The following is a 24,450-nucleotide window of genomic DNA, read 5'->3' on the forward strand; positions in this document are numbered from 1 at the left end:
AAAGTTTGTTAGAAAACTTTCTTTTCGGACAATTTCATGCGCTCCAGGTCTTAGTACCCGAATCCCAGTGAAAATTGACAGACGCGGCAGCTTCTGATTTGGATTACCAGAAGCTGGGGCGATGTGAAAACTTACAGACGCGGCAGCTTCTGATTTGGATTACCAGAAGCTGGGGCGACTCTAGATTCTGTTGGGATGTTCAACCCCTAAACTACACATGTCTACCACACACGAACATAAAACAGCCTCTTTCCACCTTCATTTATTTTCAAGTTAGTCATTGAGATTAGAGAAAATTCATGCTAAATGTTGTTTTAATCATAATAATTATAAGAGAAATAATATTTATGTTGAATTTATATCGCAGTACAGGCGGAAGTGACCACATCCGGCTGTGCTGCGTCGAACAATCGCGGCTGCAGTTAACAAAATACTGAGAATTTTGTTCAGCCAAAAAATTCAGAGAAATTCAGAGAATTTTGTGCACGAATTCAAAGAATTTTGTTCGGTATTGAACACAAATTTATGTCATATGTTAAATATACGCGTATATTTATTACCTCAATAATAATGCCTGTGATGGATTTTAACAATGATTATTCACCCGAGTAACAGACTGTGTTTAGTAACAAATGAATCGTAATTAAAAAATTATTTATCATTACCAAGTGAACGCTAAAAGGTTTTTCATTTAAAATAGAATCTGAAACAGTGAATACAGTAATATGCATGCGGTGTAACAGTGAATGCAGTAAACAATTGATGTGCATGCAGTGTAACAGTGCGCAGTAAATACAATATCAAGAAAACATAACAAAATATTAAGTAATGCTAGATCTTCAACAAGGTCATTCATCAGAAGCACAAACAAGTATAGCACACATTATAGGATATAAGAGTTCACTATAGAAGTGCGTTCGTAAATAAAGTTAAGAATAGAATAGAATAGAATAGAATAGAAGTGTCGGCGTTGAAGAAATAGGCCCATGGCCTGTTTGTCAGGAAAGTACAAATGTCAGGAAAGAACTTCATATAGTAACAGCACACGTGAAAATCACTTGCATTACAATTAAGATGCAACAGTTTCCAAATCTGCAACGAAAACAGTGTTCATTTCAAAGATAACAGTGCTCAGTCTTCACCGGAAGACAGTTTACGAAACGTCTTCATATCTACAGCATAAGCACAACAATATGGAAGTTTATCCAGATTTTCTAGACTTGTCATCTTGAAAGACATTATTTAACGTACAATAAATTTTACAGCTGAAAATCTTGAAGACTTTTTCGTCCAAGTGTCAGGACAGTCAATCCTACAATCCTAGTTGTTATGTTTAAAAGGAATAGCCTCGCTCAGCGGCTTCAGTTGCATCTGAACCTTGGCGGTGGAAGGTGTGTCTTGACTCGTCTCTGATTCTCACTCGTGCTGCCACTCCATCAATATCATTTCAAGGTGAGTTTTGTCAGTTTTTATCAATAAATAATGTACTAAAGCAACGTTTTTAAGCGAATGTGTAAAATAAACCGTTAAACAAATGTGTAGCGCAAGCAAACGAGTTGAGTAACTGATTGCCATAACAGACATTCATTATAACTTCCATAGACTGGCATCACACTCAAAGAAATGTGAATACTTTGTCTTGATAGTGATGCGCATTGTACTTTTGTGTGATTCAAGCTCACCCATTTTAGCCCGGCATAATGGCTATCAGTGCTATACGTACTGAGAGTGTGTCACCATGTATACAATACGATCCACAGAATTTTCTGAGTGCATTCTATTAAATTCTATTTTACATTTTCTATATTTTCGCTCGATTGCGATGACATCACTAGGGCTGTTATACAGATCAGACGAGAAGTGGACGACGATATTTACGTAGCGTGAGATTTGAATTTTCTTGTTTTCATACGTATTGTAGCAGGCATGAATTCACTATGAATAAATTTCAGAATAAATTAACTGGTATGATTTTATTTAATAGGAAATGTTCCTCTCCTGTGCGTGGTCTTCTGTTAACGTTTCTAATTGAAAATTTTAGTGATATATAGTTAACTACTTACATATAGTTAACTACTTATATATAGTTAACTACTTACATAGAGTTAACTACTTATATATAGTTAACTACTTCTATGTAGTTCATTACATATAATTCAAGATATTAGTTACACTAGTCATTAATTACCTATAGTCTCCACCAGGCCTTGCCTTAGTCATTAATTGCCTAGTCTCCACCAGGCCTTGCCTGAGTAATTACCTAGTCTCCACCAAGCCTTGCCTGAGTAATTATACCTAGTCTCCACCAAGCCTTGCCTGAGTCATTACCTAGTCTTCACCAAGCCTTGCCTGAGTCATTACCTAGTCTCCACCAGGCCTTGCCTGAGTCATTACCTAGTCTCCACCAGGCCTTGCCTGAGTAATTACCTAGTCTCCACCAGGCCTTGCCTGAGTCATTACCTAGTCTCCACCAGGCCTTGCCTGAGTAATTACCTAGTCTCCACCAGGCCTTGCCTGAGTCATTACCTAGTCTCCACCAGGCCTTGCCTGAGTCATTACCTAGTCTCCACCAGGCCTTGCCTGAGTCATTACCTAGTCTCCACCAGGCCTTGCCTGAGTCATTACCTAGTCTCCACCAAGCCTTGCCTGAGTCATTACCTAGTCTTCACCAGGCCTTGCCTGAGTCATTACCTAGTCTCCACCAGGCCTTGCCTGAGTAATTACCTAGTCTCCACCAAGCCTCGCCTGAGTCATTACCTAGTCTTCACCAGGCCTTGCCTGAGTCATTACCTAGTCTCCACCAAGCCTTGCCTGAGTAATTACCTAGTCTCAACCAGGCCTTGCCTGAGTCATTACCTAGGTTGCACGCACGGTCACGGAAGCGCCCGCAATTCGTGATCCCTGAATCACGGAGCGACATGAAGCGCAATTCAACGGCAGACGCGGACCGCTGAGCGCCGGATGAACCCGGCTACATGCGGCCAAAATCTGTAGCTGTAGCTCTTCGGGTCCTGGTACAGTTACTCGACAACTCCTGGTACAGCTACTCTACAACTCCTGGTACAGCTACTCTACAACTCCTGGTACAGCTACTCTACAACTCCTGGTACAGCTACTCGACAACTCCTGGTACAGCTACTCTACAACTCCTGGTACAGCTACTCTACAACTCATGGTACAGCTACTTGACAATAACTCGACAAAGTTGTATATCTCAAAGGCCGTTTACCTCCTTGTCATCCAATAAATATTCTGAATAGCTGCATTATTACGTTGCCAAGTATAATGGCTTCTACACCGCGTACAGTTCTTGAAGCTTTACCGTTGTAATGTAGTATGGCTCAGTCATGGTTCGACAATATTTTTTACTGCCTACAATTCGCGCGCATCAATTAGAATTTGTGCTAAGTCATGCCACAGCTTCGGATCGTTGTCGCAGGATGCAAACCAATGCAGTGTTTCAACATTATTTAATTTGTTTCATACTGTTTTTTTGCACTAAACTCGTCGCTCAGTAAATCTCACGTGGCTCATACCTCTATTTTCTATCAATTTATTCATTTTATCTAATTTTATTCCCTGCATTGTTTTACTGTGAACGTCCAACCCATCATGTGAAACCGAACAGTCACTTATTTATACGCCACGCGTCCAGTAAAAGGAGAATAAATTATATGAGCTATTAACACTAATTACTATTTAATATCATTATTTACTTTTTGATATAATTATTTACTATTTAATATCAATATTTACTATCTTTAATTGAACATCCGGCCGGTCGCACATTACAGCTACTTAATTTAGTACAACGCGGTTGGAATGTGAAAATTAAAATTCTGAGTTTGTCTTCATTAACATTAATTCCTACCCTACATGCCAAATCCGCTATGTCGCACCCGACCGTATGCTAATTTAGTAACATGCGGTTAAGAGTGAGAAAATAAAATTCAGTTATAAGCTGTGTCCCATTATCATTAAATCTTACTCTATGTTAATGCCATATATTATCATACTTTTTACCCTAAATCTCTCCCTGTATGCCACATCCGTCATGTCATGTTAAGTTAGTAACACGCGGTTAAGAGTGAGAATATAAAATTCAATTCTAAGCCTCTACAAATGCCATATATTATCATACTTTTTACCCTAAATCTTACCCTGCATCCGTCATGTCGCACCGACCGCATGTTACCCTGAATGCCAGGAGCCCGGAGCACTGAGGCAGGTCCGGCAGGTCCGGCTTTCTCTTGACGCCTTTTTTGGTGAACGGTTTCGGTGGCCGTGCTTGTAAGATGACAACTTTTTGCTCCGACTGTCCAGTTGACCTATAAACTTGGCATCATTATTCCGAATAAAGAAGCTTTCAATGCTTGAATTATTCGTACTAAGATGTAATTCATTTTAGTTCCCAGTAAATTCTTCAATTTTATAAATAAATTGGGTTAATAATATAGCCAAACAAAGCTATAGATTGATAGGTATAGTCTATTGTATATTCATACATAGACGTTTCCATGGTCTAATTTAAATCACAAATCTTGCTTATTTAGACCCAGAAAAACGTTGTAAAATATTGTTGACAATATCTGTATGCCAGCATATGGATTTTATGATTTTATGATTTTAATTTTCCGAAACCATCATTGTTCCCGTCTCTTATCGGAATTTTTGTAAACGTTCATATTAATATTAAAAAATATGATATGTTCTTCCGAACAAGTAACAACCGTAAGACCATGCAAGTGATGTTGTTACCATTTATTAGAGATGCTTAATGATACCTTGACACACTCAGAAATATTCAGATATTTTGTCCAAATAGTGATGTAATTCATGCCTATGTATGGGCCATCCTGACCCATTTTTTCCTGGCAAATGGCCGTATTAGTGCTACGTGCAGCAAGTGCGTCACTATTCGGACAAAATGAACCATTTACTTCTCTGCGTGCTGAGTACGAAATAATATGTATATCCTCGCTACGACAGCTTAACTCAACCGATCTTTCCGGTGATTATTTTCCTGGTGTAAACTCATTTATTTATTCGGCGTATAAATTTATGACTGTCATGAATAAAGACAGTCATAAATTTAAAGGTTATTTAGAGTAGTTTGAATTCTCACAAGCCATTATCTCTTTCTATCATTCATCATCATTTGTCGAGGAAGCAGACAGTGATTGCGTTCCATCATGCCGTCCCATCATGCCGTCCCATCATGCCGTCCCATCATGCCGTCCCATCATGCCATCCCATCATCCCGTCCCATCATGCCGTCCCATCATCCCGTCCCATCATGCCGTCCCATCATCCCGTCCCATCATGCCGTCCCATCATGCCGTCCCATCATGCCGTCCCATCATGCCGTCCCATCATGCCGTCCCATCATGTCGCCCCATCATGCCGTCCATCACACTGACATGACAAGAGCCTGGCGTGGGACGCCGCTTATCTATCATCGTCATCAAGAATCATGAATGATAAGTTATGATAATTGTGGGTGGTGCACATACCGTGAGTCGTTCACCTCACATGTGGTGGAGCCATCACAAAGTCATCACTCGTGTGATGCAGAACATGACACTTCATTACAATGATTTATTGGTATAGAAATTTCATGCTTAGAAATATACATAAACATTATATTACATCTACAGCATAACTAACGTAGATTCTTTATAAACGTTGCTGTAGATATGTAGATACATCATGCAGATTCATGGTTTATATATACATATATTTTATATATGAATTCCTCATTATAGGTGCCGTCAGCGTAGCAGGTTCCTATAGGTGCAGCAGAGGCAGCAGCGTTAACTGCAGCAGCGTTAACTGCAGCAGCGTTAACTGCAACAGCGTTAACTGCAGCAGCGTTAACTGCAGCAGCGTTAACTGCAGCAGCTAACTGCAGCAGCTGTAACTGCAGCAGCGTTAACTGCAGCAGCTGTAACTGCAGCAGCGTTAACTGCAGCAGCGTTAACTGCAGCAGCGTTAACTGCAGCAGCGTTAACTGCAGCAGCGTTAACTGCAGCGGCGTTAACTGCAGCAGCGCTAACTGCAGCGGCGTTAACTGCAGCAGCGTTAACTGCAGCGGCGTTAACTGCAGCAGCTTTAACTGCAGCAGCGTTAACTGCAGCAGCGTTAACTGCAGCGGAAGAGCGCAGGCCGCGAAGGTCACTTATGTTACACAGGAACTGCACTTGAGCGGCTAACCATAAAATCATCAGATATTATCTAGATTTTATATCTTCAATGACAGTCCGGTACGCAATTTCTGGCATGCATGCAGTATTTATTCAAGGCCAAAGTCTGTTGTTGTTTGGGGTTGTTGATTTTCTGTTGGTATTTTGTTCCATGGATGACAAGGAAAAACAAGTCGAGACTTCGTCGGATAAAACCTGATATAAGAGAAAATTATTAGCTCAAGTTATCGGTTTTAAATTTCGCCCATAGAAGAAACTAATTTTAATATAGTGCTACGGTTCGTTATCCTTAAAAAACGGCTCATAAAAGCAGGTGCAGAAATTATTTAAGTTTACTTGAAAGTTTTTATTTTATTTTTAATTTTTCAGTCGTATAAGTGCAGAAACATCAGTGGAATTATAACAAAGAATTATCACACATGCGACTTCAGTCATCACGCGAATAGATATTCTGTCGGTCATGCTCTATGCCATGCAAACATTCACAAAGAACAGCCTCTGCCGCCTTCAGCGTCTGCAGCAGAGTTAAGGCTCATAGTTCAGCGCCTACAGCAACGTTCAGGTCCCTAGTTCAGCGCCTACAGCAACGTTCAGGCTCCTAGTTCAGCGCCTACAGCAACGTTCAGGCTCCTAGTTTTGCGCCTACAGCAACGTTCAGGCTCCTAGTTCAGCGCCTACAGCGGCGTTCAGGCTCCTAGTTCAGCGCCTACAGCAACGTTCAGGCCCCTAGTTCAGCGCCTACAGCAACATTCAGGCTCCTAGTTTTGCGCCTACAGCAGAGTTCAGGCTCCTATTACAGCTCCTACAGCAGAGTTAAGGCTCCTAGTTCAGCGCCTACAGCAACGTTCAGGCTCCTAGTTCAGCGCCTACAGCAGAATTCCGACTCCTAGTTCAGCGCCTACAGCAACGTTCAAACTCCTAATTCTGCGCCTACAGCAGAGTTGAGGCTACTAGTTCAGCGCCTACAGCAACGTTCAGGCTCCTAGTTCAGCGCCTACAGCAGCGTTCTGGCTCCTAGTTCAGCGCCTACAGCAGCGTTCAGGCTCCTAGTTTCGCACCTACAGCAGAGTTCAGGCTCCTAGTTCAGCGCCTACAGCAGCGTTCAGGCTCCTAGTTCAGCGCCTACAGTAACGTTCAGGCCCCTAGTTCAGCGCATACAGCAACGTTCAGGCTCCTAGTTTTGCGCCTACAGCAGAAATCAGGCTCCTAGTTCAGCCCCTACAGCAGCGTTCAGGCTCCTAGTTCAGTGCCTACAGCAGCGTTCAGGCTCCTAGTTCAGTGCCTACAGCAGCGTTCAGGCTCCTAGTTCAGCCCCTACAGCAACGTTCAGGCTCCTAGTTCAACGCCTACATCAGCGTTCAGGCTCCTAGTTCAGCGTCTACAGCAGCGTTCAGGCTCCTAGTTCAGTGCCTACAGCAGCGTTCAGGCTCCTAGTTCAGCGCCTACAGCAACGTTCAGGCCCCTAGTTCAGCGCCTACAGCAACGTTCAGGCTCCTAGTTTAGTTCAGGCTCCTAGTTCAGCGCCTACAGCAGCGTTCAGGCTCCTAGTTCAGCGCCTACAGCAACGTTCAGGCCCCTAGTTCAGCGCCTACAGCAGCGTTCAGGCCCCTAGTTCTGCGCCTACAGCAACGTTCAGGCCCCTAGTTCAGCGCCTACAGCAACGTTTAGGCCCCTAGTTCATCACCTACAGCAGCGTTCACAGAACTCTAGGCAGCGGTCATTCGCTGTCTCATTCAATTCTTTAAGACATGAGACCAGCTATGCATTGCTTTGTTCTTTTGTGTAGTTCTGGACGTTGCAGTCCCAGGCCACGCTATAGTACGCCGTATGACGGCCCTGAGGCTAAGTAATTTATATGCTGAATAGAGCGCGCTACATGCACGATGAATCTGCGTCAAGTTGATAATGCACGCAGACATGAAATTTTATCATAATAACGTTGTAATTGTATTACCAAACTCCGACTTATCTGTATAGGGACCACATGAGTATTTGCTAATGTATTCTCATATTACCATAAAAATTTTGAATTAATTTGACAGAGATTAGTAAACGTGAAAGCGGCCGCTGTATTTGTTTTTTAGGGCGTCAAATTTTAAAATATTCATTAAGACTCGAAAATTTGTTATGATGCAATGGTAATTTTTGTACGGAATGATCAACCTTTAGCGTAGGGTCCCTTATAAATTTTTAAGTTCCATTTCTTTTGATCTATTCGGAATTTAACAAACTTTAGTATTAAATGTGATGTTAATATTCGTTCCATTGGAGCCGTTTATTTTATGTGTAGAATTGAATTTGTGGAATTTCATATAAAATGCTAAACACCCTGGACAAACAGTCATTTTCGAAGCAAGAATTTTTGTTATATATTTATAATATTGTATCATTCAGTCCACGAGTTTCCACTCATCACAAGCAAAAGGGTCAATTTATTGTTCACTTGCATAGAACATTTCCTATGTGAACCAACACGCACAGCACTCCTGTAACCGGCGACTTTCACTCGTATATACCGGGAATTTCTCTTGCTACATGTCCTGTTACTCAGAACTCCGAACTCGTTACTCAGTCCAGGGCTGTTGTTATTACTCAGTCACCACGCATTGCTCAGCATTGGGCTGAGTCAGCAGAGCCGTGAAAGTGAACTGAGCTCACCATTCTGTGAGATGTTGAGAACTGCTTAATTAATTACTGCTGTACTGGTGCTGTACTAATGATAGCTAGTGGTAGTGCTGGTCCTGTACTAGTGATAGACTGGTACTGTACTCGATAGCTAGTGCTATAGGCATAGTTTCATGAGCTTTAGGTATATTTTAATTAGTACAAGTGATGTTCAATGTATGTATAAGTTTCGTTGTGGTGTAAGTTTCGTTAATGGTATAGTTTCCCATTAAATATAGCTGGAATTTTTAGACAATTGTATGTCTTGCGCAATATTTATCAGGGGGCGCAGCCGTGGGCCACAAATTTATTTCTCAAATAAGCTTTGTACGGTAGCCATTATCCAACCTCAGCATACTAATTAACTACACTCAGCCTCAGAAATAGGGCGCCGCAGGCTACGGTCGAACACTAATATCTAGAACAATGTAACACTGGTTAAAGATAATAGCGCCGTGGGTCTTCAGCCAATATTCCAGTCAAAACTCGCTAAGTGAACGTAGGTATTTACGCTCTATTTTCTTGTCTATGATTGGTGGCTTTTGCTTAAAAGGCCGTCAATGATTGGCTGATAAACTTACGATCTCTTAACTTTTTTTGAAAGTATGGGCCCAGGCAGTTCTGCATCCGGCCCCACATACTCTGGCCTAGCCTCTTCCGGCCTAACCTATACACGCTACCCCGCCCGACTCACAACTTTCTCGTAGCCAATGACTGACCTAACCTATTCACTTGCACCGCTTCTCTTTAACTTCCTGCAACCGATGAGGTTAGCTTAGGTCTGCTCATGTTTATTTTAGATTGAAAAATATTGCGACGTGTGTGGCTACATTCAGCACGACCAGTGGTAGGCACAGTCCGCTAATCCGTTAACCGCTAATTAGCGAAGATGACGTTATCCTTAGACAGTGTGCCACACTGATGACTGACTACGTCAACATATGTACGTCACCAATCATGTCTTGTGTAGCAAAAGACGTGATAGGTTGGTTCCACAAGACGTGATTGGTTGACGTACGTATGTTGACGTAGTCAGCCATCAGTGTGACACACCAGCTAAGGACAAAGTTAGCTTCGTTAATTAGCGGTTAGCGGATTTTCGGACTGTGCCCACCACTGAGTACGACCATGCTTCACTTATCAGGCTTAAGGGTGGCTGTGGGCATATGGCGCTATGGCTCCAAGCACTTGACATCAAAGGCTGCTATGCTCTCCAGCGTGATACACACAGAAATGAATATGAACTAAGTGTGAAGTTGGGCATGTGCATCTCGTTAACTCCTTAAATTATCTTCATTGGTCCAGGTCACCACAGTTCCACGATGCTCGGCTACTCTCTGCTGCTGGTGTCGCTGCTGGGGATAACGCGTGTGGCGGGACATGACTGGGCGTTGGGTGCCTGCCCATCTGTCAAGCCCGTTGATAACCTCGCCGTCGACAAGGTAAAGAATATCATACGATTTATCTCAACAACGACGAATTGGAACAATGTACATAAAAATTTAATTATTGCGCGCTTTCTCAGAAAATACGTTCCAGAAATAAATTATATACTTTGAAGACTTAATTTATTAAAAAAATTCTTCATCAACGTGCAAAATCGTGCTGTTTTTATGTTATTTTCTTGCTTTTCTGCATAATTTTATTCACTTTAATGCTATTTTTATAGGGTTCATCGCTAATGCGTTCGTTGCTGGTGCAACATATTCGACTTCCTTCACCAAAATACTAACTTCTGACGACATCATATTCGTCGTTGATGCATTTACATTTACCTTCTTCACCTAAATGACAACTTTTGAGAACTTCAACTCTAACACGTCCCTTGCTATTGCAGTTCCTGGGTCTGTGGTACGTCATCGAGCAGTTCGACACGTCATCTCTGTGCCTGACTATGGTTAGGTGGCCTCTCAGTCAATATATAAGGGTCAGGTGGCCTCTCAGTGAGTGAGGGTTGGGTGCCCTCTTAGTCAGTGAGTCATGGTCAGATGACCACTCAGTGAAGAATAATCGGGTTGCCTCTCAGTGAGTAAGGGTTAGGGGGCCTCTCATTGAGTATACTCAGGCGCGAGTACCCGAGATCGTTGAGTTCTTTAGCAATTTAAAACATCGTTCTTATGAAATATAAATGATACTCTGTGTTTTTACCAAACGTTCATTATCAGCTTTCAGTATTAGTAAAGTGACTTAAAGCAAAGAGTGAAAACAAAGATATAAATACCAGGGATCTACAAAAGATGAGCTTCAACTCGCCCTGCTAATTCAATCAATATTATGATGTAATTTGATGTATGTAGCTCAAATAGCTTACTAGTCACGGTGAGTGTTAGTAGACCATAGACAGTAATAGCACATTTCTTACGCGCAAATAACGCTGAAATAACATTAATTAACAGTTGATTTGGGTTAAACTATATTTATCTAACCGCTGATTTGCAGCCTAGGGTGGTTACGTACCATTCTAGCAATGGTCATCAAGGTTAAACTGACGAGGAATCTAATTAACAAAAAGTAATCAAACTTTGTAGGTAGCGCAAATTTTAATATCATAAAAAACACAATAAACATGATATCGGATGCTAAACTATATACGGTGTCTGATCACAGTGGATGAAATTATTTTGCATAGGCTGAAAATAAACGGAACATTATTAAATGAAATTTGACAGTATGACTACTTCAAAGAACTTGCCTATAAAGTCATGCGTTTTACGCCACACCACAACAGCCGGCGTCAAGACTAAGAATTAGACTTTCAGGTGTCGCAATAATGAACTTATCAACTACAAACAAAAGCTACGCGCTATGCGTAAAAGCTGCGGCTACAATATATTCAACGTCTAATGTCTGGTGGGCTTATATATATAATCGTATATATAACTTAGCCCTGTTATGAATGCAAGCGGTTGAGACATAAGCATAACAAGGTTGAAATGTTGTAAAAAAACATGTGATCGCAGCTAGAGAGACCAATGCTCCACAATGTTATTCGTACCAGCCCATATACGAGCAGGGGCTGAATTATTCTTTTGATGAATTAACCATGTAATCTCCGCTGAAAATATCAATACTAACAATATTATTCCTACCAGACCTGGCGGAAAAGGGCTAAATTATTCTTTCAATGAATCATCAATGTAATCTCCGCTAAAAAGACCAATACTGACAACGTTATTCGTACCAGACCTGACGGGAAAGGGCTAAATTATTCTTTTAACGAATCATTAATGTAATCTCCCCTAAAAAGACCAATACTGACAATGTTATTCGTACCAGACCTGGCAGGGAAGGGCGATTACATCGTGTTCGACACGGACTACACGCACTACGCCGGCATCTACGAGTGTCAGGCGGTGACGTCACTCATGCACAGGAAGAGCGCCTCCATCCTCTCCAGGGAGCCTACCTTGTCTCCTGACTACGTCGACAGGGTGAACCTTTATTATCAATGCTACCTTTATATCAATATTAATAATAATGTATAGTATATATTAATAATATTATTGTATAGTATTAATAGCATCATATTATGTGTTTAGTAGGTTGGGTTTAGAATATAGTTACGGGATCCAACCATCCATGAATCACGGGATAGTTCGGGGTTCTTGTAGAGCCATATGAACCATCAGAACCATCGGTCTTGTATCAGTTTATTAACCATTTATAAATTAACGTTGTTACATTGTCAGGTAAAACGTCGACTTACGTCAAACATTAGTACCAAATCTCTGTTCCAAATCTATTGGAACGTTTTTTGACGTTTTTTTATTGTCAGGTAAAACGTCGGGTAACGTCGAACTATAGTATTGTATCTCTGTTCCAATTCTATTGTGAACGTTTTTAACGTTGTTTCATCGTCAGGTAAAGCGTCGGCTGACGTCATTCGGCATCGACTTGCGTCACCTGGACCGCATCTCGCACGAGGGCTGCCGCAGCAAGGCTGACGCTGACGTCAACCTGCACGTCGACGGCGACACGCTGACTAACGTCATGTCAGGAGCCAGGGACGGCATCGAGGACGCTGCTAACACTGTCAGTTCCTGACACTAGTGACTGACATTAGTGACTGACACTAGTGACTGACACTAGTGACTGACACTAGTGACTGACACTAGTGACTGACACTCGACACTAGTCACTGAAAGTGTGTCTTTTTTAGACAACGTAACCCATTCATTAATATGACACTAAGAGAAATGAGCGAGACTTTGTTCCTAATAGTGATGTACATGTTGCCTGGTATATCAGTGCTACGTAATGAATTATTACGTACATTTTTGTTACGTACAGTACATTATTTGGACAACGTAACCCATTCATTATTCTGAGTGTAGTTCTTAGATTTATTTATTCATTTATTCATTGCCTTCAGCTTTTACGATTTCCTTACTTTAGGATTGTTGATTGGAAGCACATTTTATCCATTAATGTCATATTAATTTATATTGAGCTTGAGGTGGCCGAGTAGTTGAAATCACCAAGATTTTTGTAACTATTTTGCGGGTTCGAAACTCGCAACTGGTTGTGAAAATTCTTGTCAAAATCGGCAAGCTGATCGCGTGGTTAGAATCAGTAATACACCAACGTGGGTAGTAAAAAACGGACACCAATACATTATATTATATTGTATTGTACTGTATTGTATTGTAATATATTATATTATATTATACCATATTATATTATATTATATTATATTATATCATATTACATTATAATATAATATATTACATTGAAAGTCCTGAATTACGTCTCGATGTACTCATACATGCAACGCTGCAGCTGTAGATGAAATCGTTGTAAACAGCAATTTACAACGATTTCATCATCATTTCATTCCTCCTTACGAATTTCCTTCTATTATAAAAAGATGAAGCGTTGTTACATACAAATACCGCCTTTATACTAATAAAACGATTGTGATTTCAGTTCATCAACGGCATCCGTGGTATAGCAACAACGGTCTCGAATGTCACACAAAACACCTTCAACAATTTCCCCGGCATTACCACCAGCACATTCGGAAATACCGTCACTAATACCCCTAGTACTGGTTTCGGTGGTAGCTCAACCACCACCACGAGCCCTGCAACCACGAAGAGTGTTGATGTGAACATCAGAACTGGTAGCACTGTTCCGGATGAAGATGTGAACAGCGTTCTTACTGAAGACAATCTCGAGGAGAACTTCTACTCTGTTGCTAACAGTTCTATCACGCCATCGGAGGACGAAATATATCGGGTGGTCAGAACTGAGTAGGTTGGTCGGGTGGTAAGAACTGAGATAGGTTGGTCGTTTGGTCAGAACTGAGTAGGCTGGTCGGGTGGTCAGAACTGAGTAGGCTGGTTGGGTGGCCAGAACTGAGTAGGCTGGTCGGGTGGTCAGAACTGAGTAGGTTGGTCGGGTGGTCAGAACTGAGTAGGCTGGTTGGGTGGTCAGAACTGAGTAGGCTGGTCGGGTGGTCAGAACTGAGTAGGTTGGTCGGGTGGTCAGAACTGAGTAGGCTGGTCGGATGGTCAGAACTGAGTAGGTTAGTCGGGTGGTCAGAACTGAGTAGGCTGGTCGGATGGTCAGAACTGAGTAGGTTGGTCGGATGGTCAGAACTGAGTAGTTTACCCCTATAATACTGAACGTACAACACGCATCACTGAAAAAATTACTTTTACAGAACCATGGGTATAATAATATCGGACAGTTATAGGGAAAAATTACTTCAGGCAATGATCCCTCATTACGACTTCACGCAAGTGCACTTACGTTCAGCTTGTCCAAAGTTCAAGGTTAGAACAAGAACAAAGCTCTATAAGGTCAAAACTCGAATAAAGATCTATGTTAGAACTAAGCATTGTATCTTATTAACGGGATAATGATCTATATACCATCGAGGCATTAGCCATATGTCATAATTATTCTTATTGTTAACGAAGAAATTCATATTTCAACTCTATTTACCCTTGTTTTATTCTAGTTGTTTGTATGTCTACGTAGATATTAACTATCACATAAAATACAAGTAGCACGCAAGTATATAACGTTTAAAATATAACGAATCTCACCAACATATACAAATATATTAACATGCCTTGTTTTCCTTAAGTAAATGAGTTAATTAATTTTTTATTATCAAAATATACTCTTTGCTTTTGAATCTTATTATAACTCCATACTGCACAGAGAAGCGGGAAGGATCTAGATCTAGATGATCCTGATATAGATGATCCTGATCTAGATGATCCTGATCTAGATGATCCTGATCTAGATGATCCTGATCTAGATGATCCTGAACAAGATGATCCTGATCTAGACAACTCTTCTATTTTTTCCAGTAAATATGGCCACGTTAATCTTTTTTTTAACCTTAATCGCGGTGAATTATTTCATTTTAGTAAATAATATTCAAAGGTGTATTTTTTTACCAATTTTTGTTTTACAGTAGAGTTTATAAGTAAATTAAAGTTATTTAGCTTCAATGGATAAACTTTCAGAAATATCGGAAATTAATTTGGGGTATAAATCTAGGGAAATCTTGACTAGAATCGGATTTCACGTTTATTTATTAAAAGCAGATTTAATAATTAGTAGATTTTTATTGGAAAATTTTTGATAATGAGTATGAAAAAATGAAGGTAAATACATTTCGGAATTGGGATACCAGCAATATTTGGATGGCTGTTATTTTCTAATACATAATTCGTCTCGTTGTCTTAACAGTTTCCATTGGCTCGATATTTGAGGGGAAATTCCGTTTTCTGTTATACGCTCCGCCCAATGATACGGACTCGACACGCCCTCTGCGATATTAGAGGGAACTCTTCCCTCACTTCCCCCACGTCCCTCACTTCCCCCACGTCCCTCACTTCCCCCACGTCCCTCACTTCCCCCACGTCCCTCACTTCCCCCCAACAACCATATTTACAATTAAAGGGAAGCCAGTATTTTCCAAAGCGGCCAGGATGTAAAATTAAAAGAATTAAATAAAATTTTTATAATTAAGATCCATAAGTGTTACTTAATACTAATTAGTTACAAAAAAAACTAATAGGAACAAAATAAGCAGATAACAATTATAAGTCCTTAATAGCCTATGAGTCTACGATTGATTAATTCGTCTTGAATTTACCGCTCTTCAAACCCAGCGTTATCTGCGTGATAAACAATTTTCTGATAATATTATTTACTAATATAAGAGATTAATATAATAGACAGACAATATAGAATATAATATGATGATAAATTTACTATTGAATAAAGAGCTAACAATTTCTGGACAAGGTTCTTCAATTGTCAACCTGATTCGAAACATTACTTTTGCCACAAATGATGTCAATTGACTGGAGTATTTTTGCTGCCATTATTTCATACATAATTGCTGCGCAAAATGTTCAGTATTTTCAACATTATTTCTGTTCAAATAATAATTACATTCAGCAACATTACCGTTTCTGCCTTAAATACTGTACATTATAATGCGGTAATCATCTCGATGTTATATTACCTCGAACATTTCTGCCTTTGAATTACCATCATAGAAAACATTGCTCTGCATCCAAATATAATTATTTCGAACATTGTTTTTGCCAAAATAAACATCATTTCAAGCATAGTTTGCCCGAAATCTTCAACATTTCAAGAATTCTCACCGTCCAACGTAAAATAATTATTTTGAACATTATTTGCGGCCAGCTTTACGTTCACGCCTGTCACGTCGGCGCTGGTAAGTCTGGTGCACATGGTCTGGCTTGAGGACTTGACGGTCTGTCTACCTTGGTGGTCTGGCATTAGGGCTTGATGATCTGGCTTGATGGTCTGGCTTGAGGACTTGACGGTCTGTCTACCTTGGTGGTCTGGCATTATAAGGGCTTGATGGTCTGGCTTGAGAACTTGACGTTGGTAAGTCTGGTGGTCTGGCATTAGGACAGCAACAGATGTACACTCAGAACAATGAATGGGTCATATTATTCATATAGTGATACACTGTTCGTTCGTAGCACTGATACGTGTCAAAGGACGCGCTCATGACTGGAGCTCATATATTAATTACCTTAGGATCGGGTTCGTTGACTAAGGTAGTGAGGGATAAGTAAGACACATCTGTCCAGATAACGTATCTTGTATACGGGGTGGTTATACAGAGTCTATCAGGTCAAGTGAATATTACGTCTCAATTACATACAATATATACATATAATGATTATAATGATTATAATGAGACGCCAGATTGACACCGGACATACGCGCCAATGCCGCGTCAAATTTGATCAGGATGAACGTACATGTGAGTCGCTATTCTGACAAAATCTCACCTATTTTGTGAGTGTAAAATGAACTCGAAGGGAGACAGCCAAGCGACGCGCTTCAGTTCCCTCTTCAATAACGCGCACTTCAGTTTAAGTCCCTCACTTCCCCCACGTCCCTCACTTCCCCTCAACAACCATATTTACAATTAAAGGGAAGCCAGTATTTTCCAAAGCGGCCAGGATGTAAAATTAAAAGAATTAAATAAAATTTTTATAATTAAGATCCATAAGTGTTACTTAATACTAATTAGTTACAAAAAAAACTAATAGGAACAAAATAAGCAGATAACAATTATAAGTCCTTAATAGCCTATGAGTCTACGATTGATTAATTCGTCTTGAATTTACCGCTCTTCAAACCCAGCGTTATCTGCGTGATAAACAATTTTCTGATAATATTATTTACTAATATAAGAGATTAATATAATAGACAGACAATATAGAATATAATATGATGATAAATTTACTATTGAATAAAGAGCTAACAATTTCTGGACAAGGTTCTTCAATTGTCAACCTGATTCGAAACATTACTTTTGCCACAAATGATGTCAATTGACTGGAGTATTTTTGCTGCCATTATTTCATACATAATTGCTGCGCAAAATGTTCAGTATTTTCAACATTATTTCTGTTCAAATAATAATTACATTCAGCAACATTACCGTTTCTGCCTTAAATACTGTACATTATAATGCGGTAATCATCTCGATGTTATATTACCTCGAACATTTCTGCCGTTGAATTACCATCATAGAAAACATTGCTCTGCATCCAAATATAATTATTTCGAACATTGTTTTTGCCAAAATAAACATCATTTCAAGCATAGTTTGCCCGAAATCTTCAACATTTCAAGAATTCTCACCGTCCAACGTAAAATAATTATTTTGAACATTATTTGCGGCCAGCTTTACGTTCACGCCTGTCACGTCGGCGCTGGTAAGTCTGGTGCACATGGTCTGGCTTGAGGACTTGACGGTCTGTCTACCTTGGTGGTCTGGCATTAGGGCTTGATGATCTGGCTTGATGGTCTGGCTTGAGGACTTGACGGTCTGTCTACCTTGGTGGTCTGGCATTAACCCTCTTCAATAACGCGCGCGATATGTCAGCGATCGTCAGCGCCAGCCGTTACCAGGCCGCGGCTGCAGTTGTTGCTGACGTTATTGAAGCAGAGGCTCTTATTGATTCTCTTGTTGTTATTGATGCGTGAGCTGCTAGAGATGCTGATGCTGCAATTGATGCCAAGGCTTTTATTAAAGCTGATGCTTTTATAGACGCTCATGCTGGTTATTGAAATTAATGCCGGTTTGATGCATTGGATTTATTTGATGCCTAATTTGTTTGGTGTTAACGCTCTTATTGATGCAGATGCTGCTATTGTTAATTCTAGTAGTGATATTTGTTTCATCAGTAACGAATTTGAAGAAAAATGTTACGCCGAGACCACGGCGTTACGTAAATAACGCTATTTTGCGCTGCTTGACGCGAAGTTCTGCGAAATGTATTTCATGTAAGAGTAAGTAAGTACTAAGTACTTTATGTACGAGAATTTAAGTGCTAAGTACTTGATGTACGAGAAACATATATTACCTAAATCATCTATAGTTTGAAAAACGACATAAATGCGGACGATATATGTAGTTTCCGCGAATTTGATGTCCCTATACCATCCATGGTTCAATATATGTGCCATACGACTCATTTTATATTAGAAATATTAGAATAAGTACACCATCAAGTTCTATATGCATAATACTTAGTTGGGATATATTTTTGCATCTGGTTCTATACCGTCAACGAAAACGTACTAGAAATGAACTCTTATACTTCAACGTTTTCATTGAAGATATGGTGAATTTACTTGTCGTTTTCAAGGTTTTAAAATTCTCGCTAATTTTTTGATGTTGGCAAGAAATATTGCAGTTAGGAAGGCCACCCCAGAGCAGACGTCGCCCGCGTCACGTGGCGCAGGAGCGGCGGCCGCGCGGCGCAGACGTGACGACGCGACAGCGCAGATTTCATTAAATGATTACGCATGTGAAACGCACGCGCTAATCGATACGCACTTGCATCTTCTTGAACGCGCAACATTTTAAACATAAGGTAATGTTCTTTTATTATTAAATAGTTTGTGATCATTAAGAAATATATAGTGTAGATATTAACCATAGGCGTTTTCTTTGCTTTCAAATTCTTGTTGAACTTGAGCGCGACAACACGATTCAAGACTGATTGCTAATAATATAGGTACTCAAAAAAAGGTAGTCTTAGCATCGAAATGTACACAGATAAAACCTACATAGATGAGAAGAAATCGGTCAACATTTCAAACGTGTTCATATTTAAATGGTAGAAGTAAGTTTAAACTAACGCGTGAAGTATGCAGGTATTTTTAAGCTAAAGTGGGTAAGATAGAGTTAATTCTTAGACGAAAACGAGACTGCTAGATTATGAATTTTAGCATAACACCACCAAAAACGATATATTATAAAAAGTAAAGAACCGTGACTCTAAACTTTTTGGCTATTTAATTACTGGAGCAAAAGCGCGACCGTCGTACACTCATAGGCAACAGTGCGGCTTTGTTTGAATATCGACGCACTTTTTGCCCTTCTGTACCTCATCCTAACCCAGTTTGGCTTGACAACAGCACGTATCACTGCTACCTCATGCAGCGCTTGCTATGGATAAGAAAGTGTGTCACTATTTCGACATTGACCCATCATTTTTCCGACTCTAACACGAATATTTCAAAACACTCGAGCGGACGCCATATCGGGCGATGGGTAAGGAAGTGTGTCACTAATTGGACACTGACCCATTGATTAATGAAGTAGCCTGCAGGAGCACTTCAAACAGACCCTGGGGCGGACGTCCTCGTGTAATAGGTAAGAAAGTGTGTCACTATTTGGACATTGAACCATTGGTTTTCTGAGTGTTGCCTGCAGGAGCACTTCAAAACAGACACAGAGCGGCCGCTCGCATGCCATTGATTATTTGATGGCCTTTTGATTTGCGAGGATTTTGGTGTGCAGGAGTCAGAGTGGTGCAGAGTGACGGTGGTAACTGATATGTAACGAGGTAAACTGATTAGTTGTCAATACCTGCGCTAATATTGCCTATTTATTGTTGTAGATGTATGAATACGTGCATTGATATTCGGATATTGTAAGCCGTGCTTTTATCTGAAGAGATAATTTATTTAGTATTATAAAATTATTTTATTAAAGTGTTCTCTAAGCATGACAGCAATGCTGGGTATAATGATAATTAAGTATACGGATGATGCAAGAATGTAACCCACGACAATATTATTCGAATGTGCATGACGGCAGATTTGTCAACGACACGACTAACCAATTTTGCTGTTCAGCAATTTGTTCGAAAATCTTCAAATAATCATGCAATTACATGAGAAATTCCATGTCATTGCAATAAAAGTAGAATTTTAATTTCTAACCCACAGCCCGAGCGGGACAGGATTTTATCTTAATGTGACTTTTTATATCAAGTCTATGATGTCCTTGTCCATGGTCATGCTGATGCACCGCCTTCGTGACTGCCTGGATGCACTAAAAGGAACACTGAAGATAACCTATCTCGACCAAACAAAGAGAAGAGTTATCTTGAACGCAGGGCAAACTTTTACAATTGGTACTGTAGTTTTAGCGGCAAAATGAAAAGAATTTGACATAATTAAATTAGCGCACCTAAGTTAAAGTTGGGAATTAATACTACTAATTAACGTACGTTTGCTGCCACAGAAAACGTTTGCTTAAAATTAATACATATTAATTTACTATTAACGTACGTTTGCTGCTACAGCAAACGTTTGCTTCTACTTCAAATGTTTGCTGCTACTGCATGCAACCGTTTGCTGCTACTGCAAAAGTTTACTGCTGCTACAAACGACATTTGCTGCCACTACAAACGTCTGTTGCTACCGCAAACGTTTGCTGCTACTGCAAATGTTTGCTGCTACTACAAACGTTTGCTGCTACTGCAAACGTTTGCTGCTACTGCAAATGTTTGCTGCAACTGCAACATTTGCTGCGACTGCAAACGTTTGCTGCTACTACAAACGTTTGCTGCTACTGCAAACGTTTGCTGCTGCTACAAACGGCGTTTGTTGCTACTGCAAACGTTTGCTGCTACAGCAAACGTTTGCTGCTTCTGCGTATGCTAAGATATATACTTTTGCTTGCGCTGCACACTCCTGCCTTCACTGCACACTTTTCCTTTATCCAAGCAGTTCTGCTGAACACTTTTTTTCGTTCAGCTGAGCTGGGTTTGACAGGCGCTAAGCCCTCTCTTTGAGGCGCTGCATCAGCGGCCCTCAGCGGCCCTCAGCGGCCCTCATCTGAGCATCACGCTTGTTTGACCTCAGCGTCGCGCACGCGTCCAGAGGGAACTTCCGCGCTCTTTTCCCTTAGCAGGAAGCACTAATATTGGATAATCTTTACCGTCATACTTGAAAATTCTTTAATATTGATGATTGATAAGGATTAATGAGGATTAATTCGTTATTCACCCATTTATGGTTTATCCAGTCCTCCGTGACCGGAGGACTGGATTCACCCGTGTCAGACTTATTTTGCAATTTAACAACGGTATAATCGGACCAAGTAGAAGTAAATCTAGCATAGCAGTTCTAGATGGATTAATCAATGTCCACATTAGAAGAAATTCCCAGTTGTCTGTATTGAATATATTTACAATATCATCTGTATATTTTGAGTACGTTTATACTGATTTTCGAAAGGAAATCAATGTTTTTTTAATCATTTGGTCACGATTTTATTACTATTGACATATATTAATGATAATTAATAAAATTAACATACATTAGCATATATTAATACGACATAATTACTATTTCATAACGAATCTAACGAATTAATTTAATTTAAAGCCATTTAAAGCCAAATTCGTTTGATGCGAAATCTTTTGATCATTGTTTTGTTAAAAATTTATGGATATTATAGTTCAACGCATATTCTATTAACTATAATAAGTAATTATTTATATATTTATTTTAATTAATAATTCCCCATTAGTTTCAATTACCTACCGAAAGCACCTCAATTACCGCTACCATGAATACAGATTTTCTAGGCTGGCGCTTCAGAGTTTCTGTAGCGCCATATTTTACATGATATCTGGCCTGACCTCCGGCCTCAGGAAATGAACCAAACATGGGGACATGTTTCATCACACGTTACAGCTTCACTGGCCGTTATTCATCACACGTTACAGCTTCACTGGCCGTTATTCATCAAACGTTACAGCTTCACTGGTCGTTATTCACCACACGTTACAGCTTCACTGGTCGTTATTCACCACACGTTACAGCTTCACTGGTCGTTATTCATTACACGTTACAGCTTCACTGGCCGTTATTCATCACACGTTACAGCTTCACTGGTCGTTATTCATCACACGTTACAGCTTCACTGGCCGTTATTCACACACAATAGTGCATTTTTTCCATAAATGAGAAAATGCGCTAAAAACTGCGGTGCAACTTATCCACGCGCCAACATTTCTTCTCGCTTCGAATCATGCACCGCCATGTGGAACAGCCTCCCCGATTACATCGTTGACTAGATAAAGGTATGGAGGAATATATGTTCATGCTTTAAAAGCATAGCTCTATATCGAGCCGGTGTAAGTCTAGTAGCTATTTCAACTATCGTCAGTCGTGAAAAGATACGGTCAAATGACACGATTTCAGATCTTCTGCGAACAAGGCACGAAAAGTACAAGAATCGGCAACAGGCCACATCAGGCCTATACTCTTGAGCGCCAACATCACTATGATGTAATATGTTATGTTATTGACACGAGACGTAGAATTTGGCTTCAACTCCTGCAGCTCAGGCACTTATGAACGTATAGAGATACGTTACCTTGACTTATTCTGAACAATATCTCTCTTTTATATCTATTCTTTGAACAAGTGTCTTATTTTGCAGTTGTTTCTTCACGATCATAATGTTCTTTTAAATTATTTCCATTTTTAACATTGAATTTTTCATCGCGTTTAGTGGGCGCCGCGGTGGGCGCTGCGGTGGGCGCCGCCACTGCAGTGGCACACCGGAAGCCACAGGACGCTGAGTGCGGTGGGCGCTGCGGTGGGCGCCAGAGCCGCCGCTTTTGTGGCGGTGTCAGGAGCAGCTACCCGCAATTGATCCTGCGCTGATGGATGGAATGTGGCGGGGAACGGCGGTGGGGAATGCGGCGGGACGGCGGTGGAGGAATGTAGTATGTATAAGCTCCCACATAATACGGAAGACATTAGGTGCACACGCTGCTGCGATTAATTCGTGGCGCCCACTTCATAAGAGCCTTGCGTGATCGTATAGTCTTGGTAGTGCACGGTCTTTGGAGGATAAAACAATACGCAAGTAATTCGTGACAGTAAACTCAAAACCTATACTGCTCGTATCTCCAAAATACTTACCGAACGACACTTATTTTTAGCCAGAACCATTTGCTCAGTTCACAAATATGTCTATTAACTAGGAACAAATAATTTCAAACAAGTTAAGGAAATTAAAGATGAGCTACGAGAAGTGTAATAAGCGAAGAAAAAAAGGATTCGAATACAATAAGTAATTATGATACGTATGAACAATATCATATGGTATTAATCGTGCTATAAATCATCAAAACGCACGGCCTCAATAGAGTTGAGAGCGCGGTAAAGAGAGCAAGGAATGGCCATGGAAAAGAGGGAGAGATGAGAGTCAGATGAGGGCTGTGAGAGAGGGGATCAATATGGCGTGAGGGGAGTGATGAGGGGAATGAGTAGAGGAATGAAGGGGAGTGAGGGAGGAGGGAATGGGGGAATGATTTGGGAATAATGATGGAGTGATAAGAGTAGGTAGTGAAGAAGGGAGTGATGGGAGGAGTGATGAGGGAAATTATGGGAGAGTAATACGGGGAGTAATGAGGGAGTGATTAGAGGAAAGATGGGGGGGAGTAACGGGTGGAGTGATGAGGGGAGTGATGAGGGAAGTGATGAGGGGAGCGATGAGGGACAAATAAAATGGAAAAGGCAAAATGAGGTGAATGCGGAAGAAAATATTATGGAGAACAATTGTTCCCACATGCCTCCTCCACATGTCTCCCCACATGCCTCCCCCACATGCCTCCCCACATGCCTCCCCACATGCCTCCCCCACATGCTGCTGTGTGTGGTCCTGCTGTGTGTGGTCCTGCTGTGTGTGGTCCTGCTGTGTGTGGTCCTGCTGTATGTGGTCCTGCTGTGTGTGGTCTTGCTG

At 40.6% G+C, this 24,450-nt stretch overlaps 1 protein-coding gene across 1 annotated transcript; it reads left to right on the plus strand.

Annotated features, from left to right (window-relative positions):
* The first annotated feature begins 1,376 nt into the window (after positions 1 to 1,376).
* LOC108677745 lies at positions 1,377 to 15,208 on the plus strand. Its single transcript, XM_047884816.1, has 7 exons — positions 1,377 to 1,452; positions 10,173 to 10,309; positions 10,705 to 10,810; positions 12,144 to 12,298; positions 12,729 to 12,899; positions 13,794 to 14,108; positions 14,164 to 15,208. Exons 2-7 carry the CDS (start codon positions 10,190 to 10,192, stop codon positions 14,176 to 14,178), a joined length of 882 nt encoding a protein of 293 aa, XP_047740772.1. The 5' UTR covers positions 1,377 to 1,452; positions 10,173 to 10,189; the 3' UTR covers positions 14,179 to 15,208.
* The last annotated feature ends 9,242 nt before the right edge of the window (positions 15,209 to 24,450 follow it).

The sequence above is a fragment of the Hyalella azteca genome, unplaced genomic scaffold, assembly GCF_000764305.2.
Source record: "Hyalella azteca isolate HAZT.00-mixed unplaced genomic scaffold, Hazt_2.0.2 contig16248, whole genome shotgun sequence".
In the NCBI taxonomy this organism is placed as follows: domain Eukaryota; kingdom Metazoa; phylum Arthropoda; class Malacostraca; order Amphipoda; family Hyalellidae; genus Hyalella; species Hyalella azteca.